General features: G+C 35.4%; 1 protein-coding gene across 13 annotated transcripts in view; it reads left to right on the forward strand.

The window, feature by feature from the left end:
• The window catches only part of ASB11 (ankyrin repeat and SOCS box containing 11), a 138844-nt gene that overhangs the window by 110088 nt on the left and 12734 nt on the right, over positions 1-16022 (forward strand). For all 13 annotated transcript variants that reach the window (XM_074192419.1, XM_074192406.1, XM_074192407.1 and 10 more), the window contains 3 exons: positions 9385-9492; positions 10343-10493; positions 12318-12452. In XM_074192419.1, coding sequence (XP_074048520.1) covers positions 9385-9492; positions 10343-10493; positions 12318-12452 — 394 coding nt within the window. The remainder of the gene's footprint in view (positions 1-9384; positions 9493-10342; positions 10494-12317; positions 12453-16022) is intronic.

Consider the following 16022-nt stretch of genomic DNA (forward strand, 5'->3'; position numbering starts at 1 on the left):
ATCATCATTCTCTAAGATCAAATTTCAGGGGCAGCTAGGTGGCACAGTAGATAGTTAGGGTTAGGGTTAGGGTTAGGGTAGAGCATTGGCCCTGGAGTCAGGAGGATCTGAGTTCAAATGTGACCTTAGATACTTAAGAATTACCTAGCTGTTTGACCTTGAGCAAGTCACTTAATCCCTTTGCCTTACCAAAAAAAAAGATCAAATTGCATGAAAGCCATTGATGTAAGGAGATTTCATTTTTAGGAAAATAATTAGCATAATGTCACCAAGAAAAAATTTGAAAAATATAACTACCTCACTAAACTACTGCAAAACCTTTTGTGAATTTATGATAAAATATATTAAAAGAGTATGGTTAGAAAATTTTTGTTTTCAAATCAACAAACAAAAGACATCTATGTGAAACTAATATCTTATATTTATAAGACAATGAAAAATTCAAAGCAATCCTGCTAAAATGAAGTTCTGAACAATGATGTCTGCTTTCATGACTTCTATTTGACATTACTTTGTTGTTCAATCTTGTCTGACTCTTTGTGATCCCATTTGGGGTTTTCTTGGCTAAGTTTGGGGTCATTTGCCTTTTCCTTCTTCAGTTCATTTTACAGATAAAGCAAACAGGGTTAAATGACTTGCCCAGGGTCACACAGCTAGTATGTGATTTGAACTCAGGAAGATAAGTCTTCCTGACTCCAGGTCCAGCACATATTTCATTGCACCACCTAACTACCCTTGATATTACTTTAGGAAAGTTTTATTTTAGGAAATTGCAGTAAGCCATGAAGAGGAATTAGGGGATTAGCAATGAAACTGTAGAGAGCAGAACCATCATTATTTGCAGATGACTAGATAATTATCTCTAGAAAAAAACAAGAAACTCAAAAAGATTTGATGAGAAAATAAAATTAAGTGTTGAATGTTATTAGACAAACTTATCTAATCATTTATATCCTTGTGAACTACTGAAAAGAACAATATATATATATATTTAAGACATAAATCTTATTTACAACAAAATTTGGGATCATTAGCTTAATTATCATATTCATTTACATATATACATATTACATTTACAAAGATACTATGAAACATTTTTCACAGAAATAAAAGAAGTGAACACTTAGAGTGTAAATACTTATAATTGCATGGATGGGTTAGATTAACAACAACAAAAAGATGATATTTGCTAAATTTATAGGCTTAATAGAATACCAATAAATATACATAAATATTATGATATTTAGAATATAGAAAATACATTACATCTCAGTTTTCTTATTTAATTACTAAAATGTTATTTTTTTCTGCCTGTTCCCTAGTCTCAAAAACATTAAATAGAAAAGAATAGTTAACAGGATATTAACTAATCCTCAGACTTTCTATAACAATCTAACATTAACAAAAAAGAGAACAAGATAATAGTAATAATAACAGCCACAATAATAATAATGTCATCTGTGTAATTCTTTAACATTATAAAGGCACTTTTGAGTATATCATATTTGATTATAATTATATTTGACCTGTACTTGCAAAAAACTCCATAAGATTTATTGCCATTTTAGGTGAGGAAACAGGGTCAGAGAAATTGTCACATGTCCATGGTCAGAGAAGTAGTTAACCTTCAGATAACTAATTTGCAAGTCCCTATATCCTCTTCTTCCTTATATCAAATCCATCACTTTTCATACTTTAAGGGGAAGGATTGGGGATAAGGTGAGGATCTGTTGAATTAAGTATAAATATACAAAATAAAACAACTTTTGAGATGTCAGCTCAGATCTACAAAATTGACAACAAAATAGAAAATTTATCTCATTGTTGATGACACTACAAATTGCTGAGAACTCTTCCTTAGGATAATTCTCTTAGGCAGTATTTCCTTTTGAGGGATTATTGACTCCAAAAGTCCACAAGAGCAATGCAAATAACCATATCCTTTGACCCAGTAATCTCACTATGGGGAATGTGTCCTAAGAGAATTATTACTTATAAATAAGAACCATCTGTCCAAGTTATTTATAGCTACATTATTTGTAATAGTAAAAAACTGGAAACATTCACATGTTTGACTATAGAAAACTTAAAGAAAAAATTGTGGCATGTTTGTGTAATGTATTGTAGAAGGCAATTGAAAGGACAGATGTGAATATTATTGAGAAATGCCAAGTCTTATTCATCTTATGATTCATGGATTTAGAAAGGAAAGGTCTTTAAAGGCCATCCGGTTCAAACCCTTGATTTTACATAGGAGAAAACTGAGGCCCAGAAAGGCACAGAGCAAGGGGAATGTCTGAGATCTGAATCCAAGGCTTTTTGAGGTATTGTCCTTGTCTCTTTTAGCAACTTTATTTCCTCTCATGACTTCAACTACTGTGTAGATGATTCCTAAATATTTATATTTTCTTCCAACTTGTTTCCCAAGCTGAAGCAATTAATCAATGAACATTTATTAAGAGTTTACTATGGGCCAGGCACTTTGCCAAATTTTTAGCTACCCAAAGAATATATTCACATAGATATCCTACTATTGTCTCAAACTCGGAATGTTTAAAACTGAGACATGATCTTTCTCCCTAAATCTGTGTCTCCTTCTACTTTAACTATTTCACACAGTCTCCTTTGTTTGAAATTTTTGTACCCCTTATTTCTTGTCTTTAGTTATTAGATATTGATTAGCAAAATCTTTCACATATGTTTGCTCACTACCTACCCCATTTCCATTTCTACCAGCCTAGGATAAAGTTAATAAATGTCATACATAGGACTTGAACCTAGTTTTCTTGGCTCCCAGTTACACTATGATAGAAGAAGATACACAGGCTGAAAATGAAGGATGGACCTTCAGTGACATCAGGTGAAAGTCTTTCTTTCATAGTTTCTTTCTTTCTTCCTTTTTTATTCCTTCCTTCCTTCCTTCCTTCCTTCCTTCCTTCCTTCCTTCCTTCCTTCCTTCCTTTTTCCTTTGTTTCTTTGTTATTCCTTTTTTCTTACCTTCCTTCCTAACCTTTCTTTTCTTCCTACACTCATTTTTCTTTATCTTTTGTTCTTTTTTCTTCCTTCATTCTGCCTTCCTTTCTCTTTCTTTTTCTTGCTTTCCTTTCCTTCCTTCCCTCCCTCCCTCCTTCCTTCCTTCCTTCCTCCCTCCCTCTTTTCCTCCAGCTTCCCCTTCCATCCCCTTCCCTTTTCCTTCCTTCCTTCCTTCCTTCCTTCCTTCCTTCCTTCCTTCCTTCCTTCCTTCTTTCCTTCCTTCCTTCCTGCCTTCCTTCCTTCCTTCCTTCCTTCCTTCCTTCCTTCCTTCCTTCCTTCCTTCCTTCCTTCCTTCCATATATATATTAGCCTCCCTATAGATATTTCCACCTGTACTCTCTCCCCTCCAATACATCTTTGTACCACTGGCAGGTAATCTTCCTTATGCATATCAACTATATTATTATCTTCTAAATAAACTACATTATTTTTATTACTAATTATTAAACTACTTCACTTGGAACCAATTCCTTTGCTTAGATTCAAGGACTTTCCCAATTTGGTGCTACCCTGTGTTTTCAGCCTTAGTTCATATAACTCCTCTCTACACACTCTTCAGACAAGGACAACTGATTTCAATCAACTATTCAATAAACCTTTATTAAGCTCCTCTGTATAACAGTTGCTGTGCTAAGTGTTAAGGAAGCAAATGAGACAAAAAACAGTCTTTGCATTCTGTAGTTTCCTGCCTCCATACCCCTACTAGGGATGGTTTATATTTCCTACTTTCATCTGCTGAATTCTTAGTATATAGATATTTTATATATCTATTATATATCTAATTCAAATGTCAATTCCTCCCTGCAGGCTTTCCTGATGTCCCTTATTTGCAATAAACCTTGCTTCTCATATGATTCCCTGTCTTATCTAAAAAGCTATAACAGTGCATTATAAATGGGAAGCTAGGTTGCCCAGTGGAGCTGGACCTGGAGTAAGAAAGACCTGAACTCATATTTGACTACAGACACTTACTGGCTGTGTGACCCTGGACAAATCACTTAGCTCCTGTTCGCATTAGTTTCCTTCTCTGTAAAATGAGCTGAAGAAGGAAATAGAAAACCATGCCAGTATCTTTACCAAGGAAACCCTGAATGGGATTTTGCAGAATGAGACATGACAGAACAACATCAAAATTTTGAATGAGCAATACTTTAAACATAATAGATGTTACAAAAAATATTTGTTGAACTAATTTAAACAATGTTTAGTATTAAGCATATAAAATACTTTAGAGGGTCTTAACCTGAGGTCCTCAAACTGAAAAGAAATATTATGATAACTATTTCAACATAAACTGTTCCTTTGTGGATATATATATATATATATATATATATATATTATGTTTAAAAACATGCTGAGAAGATGGAACATAGACTTCACCAAACTGACTGCCAAAGGGATCTACAAAACAAAAAGAAGTTAAGAATATTTGGGGCAAGCTACTGAAATAAAGGAATGAGAAGAAATAAATTGGTCTCATTCTTATCAGTGATTAAAACAAAGTTTGTTGACAGTTTGTCTTAAAATTGAGATGTGAAAATTTAGAGTAACTGCCCCAGGTGTTCACATGGACTACTTGTGCCCAACCTGCTGTATAGTATTCTGAGTTTTGTTTTGGACTCTTCAATCACAGTCGGACACATTTAAACTTATATAGAGTTGTTGTTTTGATCTTCTCCAATAATGAGTATAAGAACCAACCAACCAAATAACCAGCCAACCAATCAACCAACCAACCTATCAATCAACCAACTAACCAGCCAACCAATCAACCAACCTACCAACCTCAATATTCAGACTCGCTTGGTCCTGGGCTACTTATCTTTAACTTCTTTCTTTAACCCTGATCAATAAAATTCACTTAGACTATTCAAGACAAAGAAGGATAAGAACCAACCAACCAACCAATCTTGGGTTACTTACCTTTAACTTCTTTCTTTAACCCTGATGGATAAAGCTTACTTAGGCTATCCAAATTAATTATATAGAAGGTTTAATGTGTCTTTTCAATCCCTCTCTTCTCAGAAATCTTGCTTTTTTTTCCTTTTCACTTAGCCAAGGAGCAAGGATGAAAGAGCAGTTTATGTGGTGTCTTCTCACTACATATGTATACTCTATTTCCTCCCTCTTTTTTTGTTCTCCCCCTTTTAGAACAGGGTATTTATCTCTACTAATTCCTTTTTAAATTTTTCTTTTGCCATTTTCACTTTGTCAGGAACTGAGAGGCATCCTTGGTGTGAAGAAATGCAGAGTTAATTACTGACTCTGACACAAACTGACTGTATGACTTTGGAAGGGTCACTCTCAGTGCTTGTAAATTGCAAAATAATTCATGAGTTTCCTCACCAGAAGTTCCATATACTGATCATGTCACAGATCCATTGCTAAATAATCTTCATTGTTGGAGAAAGTTTCATTACTGGAGAAGGTGGGGTATTGGTGGAGTGGGGGCTTTGCTATTGTTCAATCATTTCAGTAGTATCTGACTCTGGGGTTTTCTTGGTTAAGTTACTGGAGTTTGCCATTTCCTTCTCTAACTCATTTTACAGATGAGGAAACTGAGACAAACAAGGTTAAATGACTTACTCAGGGTCATACAGGCTGTGTATTTCAGAGGTCACATTTGAACTCAGGTCTTCTTGATTCCAGGTCTGCTGTGCCTACTAGCTACCCCTGCCCAAAATTGCATAAGTAGTAAGGATAAGAACTGGGATTTGAGCCCAATTCCTTTGAATCCAGACACAAAACTTTTTTTCCCCAAAAGAGGATGATAAATATTTGTCCCCTTGAGAAGAAAATACCCTAGTACATAGGTGTCCAGATTTTTAGCTCTTCCAGGCCTGTATCACCTAACAAGAACTTGTCAAGGGATGCGTATAAAATTTAACATTTATATCTATAATGTAACCCATATTGCCAATGAGTATAATAATGAAGTGTAATAATTTAATAAAGTATATAATAAAATAGAATAAACATTTACTTTTTAAACAAAAAAATAAGAACATGCCAATACATTTTTAGAACGTAAACACTAAGCTTGCTTTTTGATTCCAGTACATCTATATCTGGTTTGATAGAGGTTGTACCGATGTGAAGAATATTTCCACGATGTTCATCCATAGTCCAATAAAGATATTTGAATGAATATTCTTTAAGTGACATAACTAATTGCAACTCTATTGGTTCTATTTGCAAGTTTTCAGGCATTTGCATAAAGTTGTCTGTGGCAAGTATGATGAGTCATATAATGTTTTAAAATAAAGATCCTCATTTCTATATGCATATTTTTTGTAAAAAAAAAAAAAAGAAAAAACTGGCAGTCTGTGAGACTGCACAAAGTTACTTATGTGAAAAAGTTGAGCTTTATTAGTTAAGGTTTAAACTGATCTGTGATGTTGCAACTTTGGCGCAAGCACTCATACATTCCTTTCATTTCCTAGTTATGCCAGGCAGGCAGAGACACCTGCTCAAGAAGGAGAAAGAAGCCAGGCATACCTTGCAGTACAAGCCACCTAAAGAATAAAGTAGAGACTAGAACAAAATGCTTTGGAGTTTCAAAAAGACAAAGTGGTCAAGTGATTCTATTTCTCTGGAGACATCTGTACACCAGAACTTGACCTGGACTCTGGAGGATGGACTGGGTTTTGCTTGGTGATATAGGAAGAGGAGGGTATTCCTAGCAGAACCTTGACTTGGAGCATATCTGTAAACAAATCAATAATTAAATTAAATTCATTTTGGGAAAAACTATGAATTAAAGGAACCCCAGAGTGAGTCTTCGTGAAACATGAATACTTTATTTTTAACTTTGAATTTTCATAAACTAGGCACATAGATAAAGACATCTGTGTTTTTTCCCCTAGGGAAAAAATAAAGCCAGTCATGGCAGAAATATTAAGTCTAATATATCAGGGGAGCCAATAAATAATTCTTGTTCAGGAACATTCTTCCTTAATCTTAAAATCTGCTCCACCAAGGAAGGAAAAAAAGTTATAATCTTGCTTTGAATGTCCAGAGCATAGCAGAGAAATTTAGAAAGTAGCTGATATCATATCCTGTAGAGGCCTATGGTGTACTCATTCAAGAACAAAAAGGCCACACAGAAGATTCAGGTTAAGGTCAGTTGGTCAGTCAGCCTTTAATGGATGTTCATTATGTACCCGATGAGATGAAGTTTTTAAGGAAAAAGGAAGACACAGTCCTTGCCCTCATCAAACTATAAAACACAAGCGAAGGTGTAATGCCAGCCAATGGGTTCTTTCTAGACTCTTTATATCATCCTAAAAAGGCCATGTTTGGGGCCCTTTTTGGAACCAACTCCTAGTTTATGTTCAGAATACTAGATACCTCCAAATCTGGCTAGTTTTCCAACTAGAAACTGGAAATAGAGAATGCAGAATTTTTTTGGATTAACTCTTTAAGTGTCCACAAAAGTGAAAAAAGATTTTTGTGCCAAAGATACTATCTGAGGTTTATTTAAATGGCATTTGAAAATTATTTTACTTTTTCTCAGAAGAAAGATCAAAATATTATAGTCATTAATCAGAGAAATCATTTAAGGTGCCTCAAGAATATTTCTGGAAACTTAATCTAATTTTCCTTGTGCACCTTGAAGAATTGCTGAGTACTTTTTGGGGCTGCTTACTTACCTTTGCTATCTACCTACCACTTAACTCTCACATTTGGCTCCAAGAAGCTATAACATGGACAGCAATCACAATCTAAAAAAACCATTCCAGTAGATGAACTAAACCAGGTTGAGGGCAACTGACAGGGCTCAAATCCATGGTGAATTGGGGGGATGTTTACCCCAAGTATGTGAAGACTTCCCAAAGTGGAATGGGCTTATGTTCTAATTTGTTTCAATGGCCATGAGGATGACTAAAGGAGTTACTGTGGAACTATCAAATCCAGCCTTAATTTAACCTTGTTAGCAAACCTTGTTTGCCTAACTAAACTAAACCTAAGTTAGCAAACCTTGTTTGCCTCAGTTTCCTCATCTTTAAAAAGAGCTGGAAAAGGAAATGGCAAACCACTACAGTATACAACTGAGATCCTGAAGAGTCTGACAGGACTTAACAACAATCAAGACTTCAGAGGCCAGGAGCCCATTATACCTCAATTTTCCTTAGCCTTTGGAGCAATGGGATAATTGATTTATTTAAACTCTTATTATGTTCAAGGCTAGTGCTTAGCGCTTGACATACAAATACAAAGAAGAAAACAATTTCTACTTTCTATGTGTTTATAGTCAAATGGAGGATTACTGACAAATTTTAGAGTAATGCAAATTTCAGTGATTATAATTTAAAAAAGTTGAGAGAATAAACTTGTAGTTTGATAGAGTGCAACAAAAAGCATGGATTTCAAACAGGAAATGTTATATAAGGATAGAGTTAGAAAAAGGATCTGTTACCCAAAAGTTTTTATTAATAAATGGCTTTGTAAGGGGCGGCTAGGTGGCATAGTGGATAAAGCACCAGCCTTGGAGTCAGGAGTACCTGGGTTCAAAACTGGTCTCAGACACTTAATAATTATAGCTGTGTGGCCTTGGGCAAGCCACTTAACCCCATTTGCCTTGCCAAAAAACCCCCCAAAAAATAAATGGCTTTGTTCTCTTATACAGAGAAGATTCAAAAATCATGGCAACGCTTGAACTGTCAAATGATTTGATCAATTGAATAAGAGTTTATTTTCTCTTAACTCATTTTTTCCTACTAATAGATAATATTCATACTGTTACATCAGAAAAGGAAAATAAGGGGGATTTAGCAATGCAGAAATTGAGGAAAATTGAAGAAAAGTATATTTTTCTGAAATATGGCAAAAAATCCCAGAAATTTATTTCTTCTATCTTTCTTCTTCATATCTACATTTTCCAATGGGTCTATGATCTCATTGCTATGGATCTTCCCTCAAGAGATGCCAATCACAAACCATTCACTTCTATTCATTCTTTGTAATCCTTCTTTATGGCTTCCTTTGGAATTCATCTATCATGTTGGGGGTCAAAACTTGAATGCTAAGAAACTCCACATATACATGATAAAAATATAATCTTATGAATAAATTGAATACATTTTTATTTCTTCAACCAACAAAATGCTTTGGATCTCTGAGTGCTAAAATAAGTATTTGTTATTATTTTTTTCTTTTTTTCAAATTTCAAAAAGAATGTGCATTTCTAGTTTGAGTAACCCACATAGTACTTCTGGCAAGATTTAGTGCTAACTGTTCATCAGATCTAGTAATGATTGCTATATTGACTCTTGCAAAGTTACTTTAAAGATAACCAACTAGTAGGTTGGTTTCCACTCCCTCACACTTTGCCCGTTCTCGTTTCACAAGGGATATGGCGTTAACCTTGTTACAGCTGATCGAGTGTCTCCACTTCATGAAGCCTGCCTAGGGGGCCACTCGACTTGTGCTGGTGTTCTGTTGAAGCATGGGGCTCAGGTGAGTTCCATTCATGTATCATCTTAAAAACTGGAATTAAAAACAGCTTGTTAATTTCTCCAGGTTATTTTTCAGTGCTTTGCTCAGGTAGATTTTTAAAACCTAACAATGGTATTCCATAGGATGTTATGTCATTCAAGTTTTTTTTTTAATTTTTAGAAAAAACTAAAATACCCAATTTCAAACTAATTAATATTATTGTGATATCTACATTTTCAGCTAATAATGACATAGATTAATAGAGTTGGGAGAGGACTTAGAATGATTATTCATTTCTATCTTCCTCTCTTTGCTGAATTCTATTCTGGCATTCAGGTGGTCCTTTTACTAAGAGAGTGGATCTCAAGCATATAAAAATGGGAACTTTTTATCTCCCAAGACAGAACCTCAAACCTTACTGTAAAGCACATAAATTAACCCTGATTTTCTATCATCACTTTTTTTTTGGTGCCAACAGGGAATATCACAAAATATCCTATTTTCTGTATGTTTCCTACTTTTCATCCAGTTTCTAGGAAGAGGAAGAGAACCTGGTAAAGCTATCAGTGAGGGAATGGATGAGTGATAAATAAGGACATATTCAGGAAAGACAGGGGTTAACAATTCTCTATTTAGGAGAAGGGCCATTCAAATATTATCTAATAGTTCCACTTGGAAAGTTCTTTTCAAAGAGTGTGCACTCTTTTTGTCTCTTCCTCCATATCTCATTAACTATTTAATTTCTATTTTAGTATTGATGATATTTCCAAAAAATGAAAAAAAAATTGAAAGCAGTTTAGCCCTAGGTCACTGGAAGCTTATTTAAAACTTGCACTGCCCTCTAAAGAGAGTTGTCTTTTTTCTACTTCAGGTGAATGGAGTGACTGTTGATTGGCACACACCTCTGTATAATGCATGTGTAAGTGGAAGCCAGGACTGTGTGAACTTACTATTAGAACATGGAGCCAGTCCCCATGCTGTGTGTGATGTTGCATCTCCCATCCATGAAGCTGCCAAAAGAGGTAAATTTGCAAAAAAGACTAAATTTGCTCTGCAGTTAGTTGGCATCTTCCTGAGTTCAGATTCTGGCCTGAGATATTTACTAGTTTTGTGATCCTGGGCAAATCTCTTTAATTCATTATCTCAGTTTCCCCCTTTGTAAAACAAACTGGAAAAGGAAATTGGCAAGCTCCAGTATCTGCCAAGAAAACCACAAAAAGGGTCATGAAGAGTTAGACACAACTGAAAAACAAGCAAACAAGTCATTATAATTTCATCATTAGCAGTTTTCAGCTCTTCTCCCTTTCCATTCCTCAACTCCAAGTTCCTTAAAGATGGAGACTATTTGAGGGGTTTTGTAACAGGGGCTTAATTCTTATTGAGCCAGTGAATATCATCTTGTACTTGAAAGAAAGCAAGGTAGCAGTGGGATGTTTCAAACCCTTTATAAAGATCCCTGCCCCAAATAAATCAAGTATTAAAAATATTTTAAGTCATTAAAAAGAATGAAAACCATAATGTCCTAGAACCAGTGCCCTTTGTTAGGCAGAGTTGGTCAATTTCCTATCTGAAAATATAATTTCTGTAACTACAAAAGGCTGAAGACAAAGAATGCTAATTCTTTTTTTCTTTTCCATGAATGTTTCACTTTCATTGCTTAGCTCTTGGAGGATTACTGCAAATTCTTCATTTCCTGCTGAATCAAAAGCAAAGAGGTTTATTAAGAGAGGAGCTGGTTCTGTTTTATATTCACTGGAAAAATAACCAGGGAAAAGATTTGTGGGGACTTAAACAAAAAAAGAACATATTTTTAAAACCTGAAGTTTTGGACTTAAAGACCAACTAGTTCAGTTTAATCTGGCCATGTTTGTTTTCCTGTGGCTCCCTGGTCATCATTAGCTATCTCTTTTTTCCCTCAGTTTTATATGTGGACACCAGAGACACCTGAAACCTTGACTGGACAAATTTTGTTTTCAACCCCCCCCATCTTGATCCATTTCAGAGTGCCCAAAAGAGATCCTATAGAAGATGAGCTTATATCTTTGCCCCCAGATCCACATGGGTTGCCCAATTTCCTCCTCAACTGTATTTTATTTCAATTTTAACATATCAAGAATTAAAAATATAGTTTGTCACAGGCTATTAGTAGATTTTTGGGCTTTGCTTTCAAAATTATCCCTGCTAATTAATTACCTCTCCATCAAAGTGTTCCTGAGATGTCTTCTCATGTTATATGGAGTTCACCTGAGCTTCATGAGGACTCTGCCTGCTGAGCAAGTGCTTTGACAGATCATTCCTAGCTGGAAAGTCATCAGATGGAGCCTGGCAACAGAGTCGCTGTATTTCTGGTTTTTGAGGAGAAGCCTAAGTACAAAGAAACTCCTCACCAAAGGGTTGATTACCAGATGGTTAAAAGCCTGATCACAGGACTCTTGAAAGGGATGAAGGGAATAGGATGGCTATGAGTGGAGGGAGACCCACAGTGAAAGCAAAGGTCTTAGAATCATTTGAACTTGCTCACTCTAATTGACTTTGGTTCCAGCTTTATAGATAAGCCATGGCCAGATTTTGAGGTCAGGCAAGGGGAAAGTCATTTCCTTATTTAAAGGCATTTAGAGGCATTATACTATGGCTTGTCACTGGACTCAGATGACCCTGATTGAGAGAGGGAGGCTGGGTGACTTTGAATGACCTTGCATGACCTTGCCTCACCTAAGTCCAGTTCACTTAAAAAGTTAATATATCATCTTGCTGATGTCATTGTTCCTTTTCAAGAGCAAAAGTCAAACAACAACTATCAGTCACAACAATTATACTGCTAACTTGTATTTGTCTTTGATACATAGGTCATCTGGAGTGTGTGGAATCCCTTGTATCTCATGGAGCAAATATAAATGAAAATATCAGACACCTTGGCACTCCGCTTTATGTAGCTTGTGAAAACCAGCAGATAGCCTGTGCCAAAAGGCTACTTGAGTCAGGTAAAAAAAATAACATCACTTTAAATAAATAGAAATAAATTTATGATTCATAATAATATGGAAATTATATAATATATAAGAATACATTTTATGATTAATAAATGTATAAATAATATGTAATTATTATTTTGTAACTATATTTGTAAAACTATATTTTAAAATAAATATTAAAATGCAATGTATTATACAATATCATAATACTATAAATATATATATTACTATTTTCCAAACCTTTTCTTAGTTTACCATCGTTCATGTGAGATTTCCTGCCCTTTTTCCTTGCCCCAAATATATGCATAGAGTCCAAATCTCTTGCAAAACTGATGTTACTATAGTTGCGTTCTTTGCACATGCAGTCAGGATTAAGTGTGAAAATATACCCCTCCCCTTTTTTTCCTCTTTTACTATGAACATCTACCAATAAAACTGGTCTGCTCATTAGCCTTCAACCATGCTTTCTGTTATTCTATCATTATTTCTTTCTTTATGATCTTCCTTCTTTCTGGTGACCATTATCTTTCCTCTCTGCTGCTTTTCTGATTGCTCTCCATATTCTAGACATAGATGGACTTCCACCTTCTCTGTGGAAACCTGATACCTGCACCAAAGAGGCTCTTTACCCTAGACTCCTTTAGTCCTTATGGTCTGTATCTCCCTTCCAGTACTTACTGCCATATGTGTATATAGATGTTTATATACATACGCACAAATGTGTATAAATCTATGTATGTAAATATTTGTATATAAATCTTTACACACAAATGTGTGCATATATGTATATAAAGACCTAGACACATAAATGTATATATAGAGATCTCCATAGATCTCTCTATATAAAGATCTACACACGTAATTATTTGCATATATGTATACAAAGATCTGCCCATATATATATATATATATATATATACACATATATGAACACATATTTGCATATATTTTGTTGTTCAATTGTTTAGTCATGTCCAAGTCTTCATGACCCCAGTTGGGATTTTCTTGGCAGAGATACTGAGATGTTTGCCATTTTCTTCTCCAGCTCATTTTACAGATGAGGAAACTGAGACAAACAGGGATAAGTGACTTACTCAGGGACACACAACTATTAAATGCTTGAGGCCAGATTTGATCTCAGGCCCAGAACCCTATCCACTATACTTTATAGCTACTCCCTTCTGGAACATAATAAATGGTTAAGAATATTTATTGATTGAGGTAGAAAGACTCTAAGTTCAGATCCTGTGATGGATTAATTCAGTGTGGAGAGACATCTAGGGATTGACCACTGAGTATTGACATCTTATTTGGCCACAGCAACTCAAAATGACTGCCCTCTGAGGTTTGGAGAGGTAATGGAAGGAATGTTCTTAAAAGTAAAATCATGGAACTTTGAACTATTGAGGTATGTACTTGATTCTTTTCAGGATCCTGTTCCACAAATGGCAATATTTAATCTTCAAGTGGCTCCTTGATCTAGGTTGGAAGGTGTTATTATAATTTCCATTTTAGAGATGAGAAACTGAAATTCAAAGAACATTAAATGGTCTAACCCAGGTCACATAGCCCGTGAAGAGTAGGGTTATGTGGAAGACACAAGCAGCCCTGTTTTTCACACTGAATTTTATCATACTAGCTCCTCAGTGAATATCCATTGATTCAATGTGAAGGGCTCCATGGAAGAGTGTGAAGAGATTTGGCTTCAAAGTGAGGAAGACCTGGCTTCAAGTCCTGTTTCTGTTATAGAATGGCCACAAAATCCTGAGCTGATCATGTAACTCTTCAGTTTTCTAGGATCTCCAAGACCACAAATTTCAGAGCAATTACTGATATGCTTGAATAAAAGGAGTTTCTTTTCCTCCATGAATTTTCCATGACCAATGAAATATAGGTTCAGTTCCTCATCCTAATCTTCATTTGAGAGAGCCCCTTTTCTTCCCTCCATCCATATTTTGGGTCAAAGATTATTTAAAGTCACAGGAATCCAGTAGGATGTCTATGAGTTGAGTGATGGATTCAGTGGCAGGGTGGCATGGAGTCAGGTAACATCAAAAACCCACCTTCCTTTCAATGGGAATTCTTCTGAACTTTCTCTTTGATTTTAAGATTGATCTTCTCAATGTAGAAGATCCCTCAAAATTCTCAAAATCACCCTTTACCTTGGAGATGACATGTGGATTTAGGAGATCTGGGTGTGACCACTGCTTCTCACACTAGCTTTGTGATCATAGGCAAGTCATGCTGAGAGCCTCAGTTTCCTCATCTATAAAATAAGAATAAAAATAGCACCTATCATATAAGGGGGTTGTGAGGGAAGTACTCTGCTAATCCTAAAGCTCTCTATAAATGCAAGTTGTTACTATCATTATCATTATCATTACCGCCACTACTACCACTATTACTATTGCTACTATCACCACTAATACCAACATTACTACCACTGCTATCACTACCACTACCACTACAACTGCTGCTACTTATTCTTTTATTTCTGCCACCGCCACCATCATTACTACTACCACCACTTCCACTACTACTACTTCTATTATTATTATTATTGTTATTATTATCAGTCAACCAGGGCCATCTCCAGTCATCCTGATTCCCATCTGGCCACTGGACCCAGATGAGGAAAATGTGAAGCTGATGACTTAATGCAGTGGTCCCTCGCTCAAAACCAGTTCATGTGTTTGTCATGGTCTTCTTTGAAAACGAAGGACAAACATCATCACACCACTACAATTACTAACACTACCCATCACTACTACTGCCACTACTACCACTGTCACTATTGCCACTGCTACTACCACTACCACTACCATTTTGTTAGTCTCCAAAGTAACCTAGTAATTACACTGTGATTGCACTGTCTGATATGGAGGGAGAGACAACTGTATACTTTTAGTTTGGGATTACATTTATTGTTCATTAAGATTAAATATGAAAACAATACTTTCAGGCTTCAAAGTATTTCTGGGCTTTATTTCACTTATGCTCAATAAATCAATGTGTTAACAGAAACTGAGTGGTGTCTACATTGACATACATGAAGTAAAAGAGACAAGAAGGTATAGAAAAGATTAAAGAATGGTTTCTAGCATCTCTTTAGAGAAGCAAATGAAAGAGCTGGTAGCCTTGGTTTCTTCTTACAGTTGGAGATAGCAATCATTTCATGAGGCACTTTCTTCTCTCCCATTGTAAAATTCCTGTGGGCATGATGACTATGGAGGTAATTACAATATCTGTACCAGTGCCTGTTATAAAAGAGAAGTAGCATGGGAATTCCATGAAGAGCATGGAAAGTCAAGTCAACAGACACCGTGAAACTCATTGATTGTAGTGTGAAGTTGGACAAAGAGAGGACTATGAAAACTGCAGAAATATAATTTAGAGTCAATAAAGAAGTGAAAAAAGAATACCTTGTAGAGACCACTTAGAAATGCCATATCTATACCTCTTGATTACTTTCTTCAAAATGAGAATTAAATGATGGACTCAGGACTGCATTATCTTGAATGAATTTGACTACAGTTTAACTGGTAGAGGAAATTACCTCTATAGATAAAAGAGCCATTT

This window comes from Macrotis lagotis, chromosome 6 (assembly GCF_037893015.1).
Source record: "Macrotis lagotis isolate mMagLag1 chromosome 6, bilby.v1.9.chrom.fasta, whole genome shotgun sequence".
Taxonomy (NCBI): Eukaryota; Metazoa; Chordata; class Mammalia; order Peramelemorphia; family Peramelidae; genus Macrotis; species Macrotis lagotis.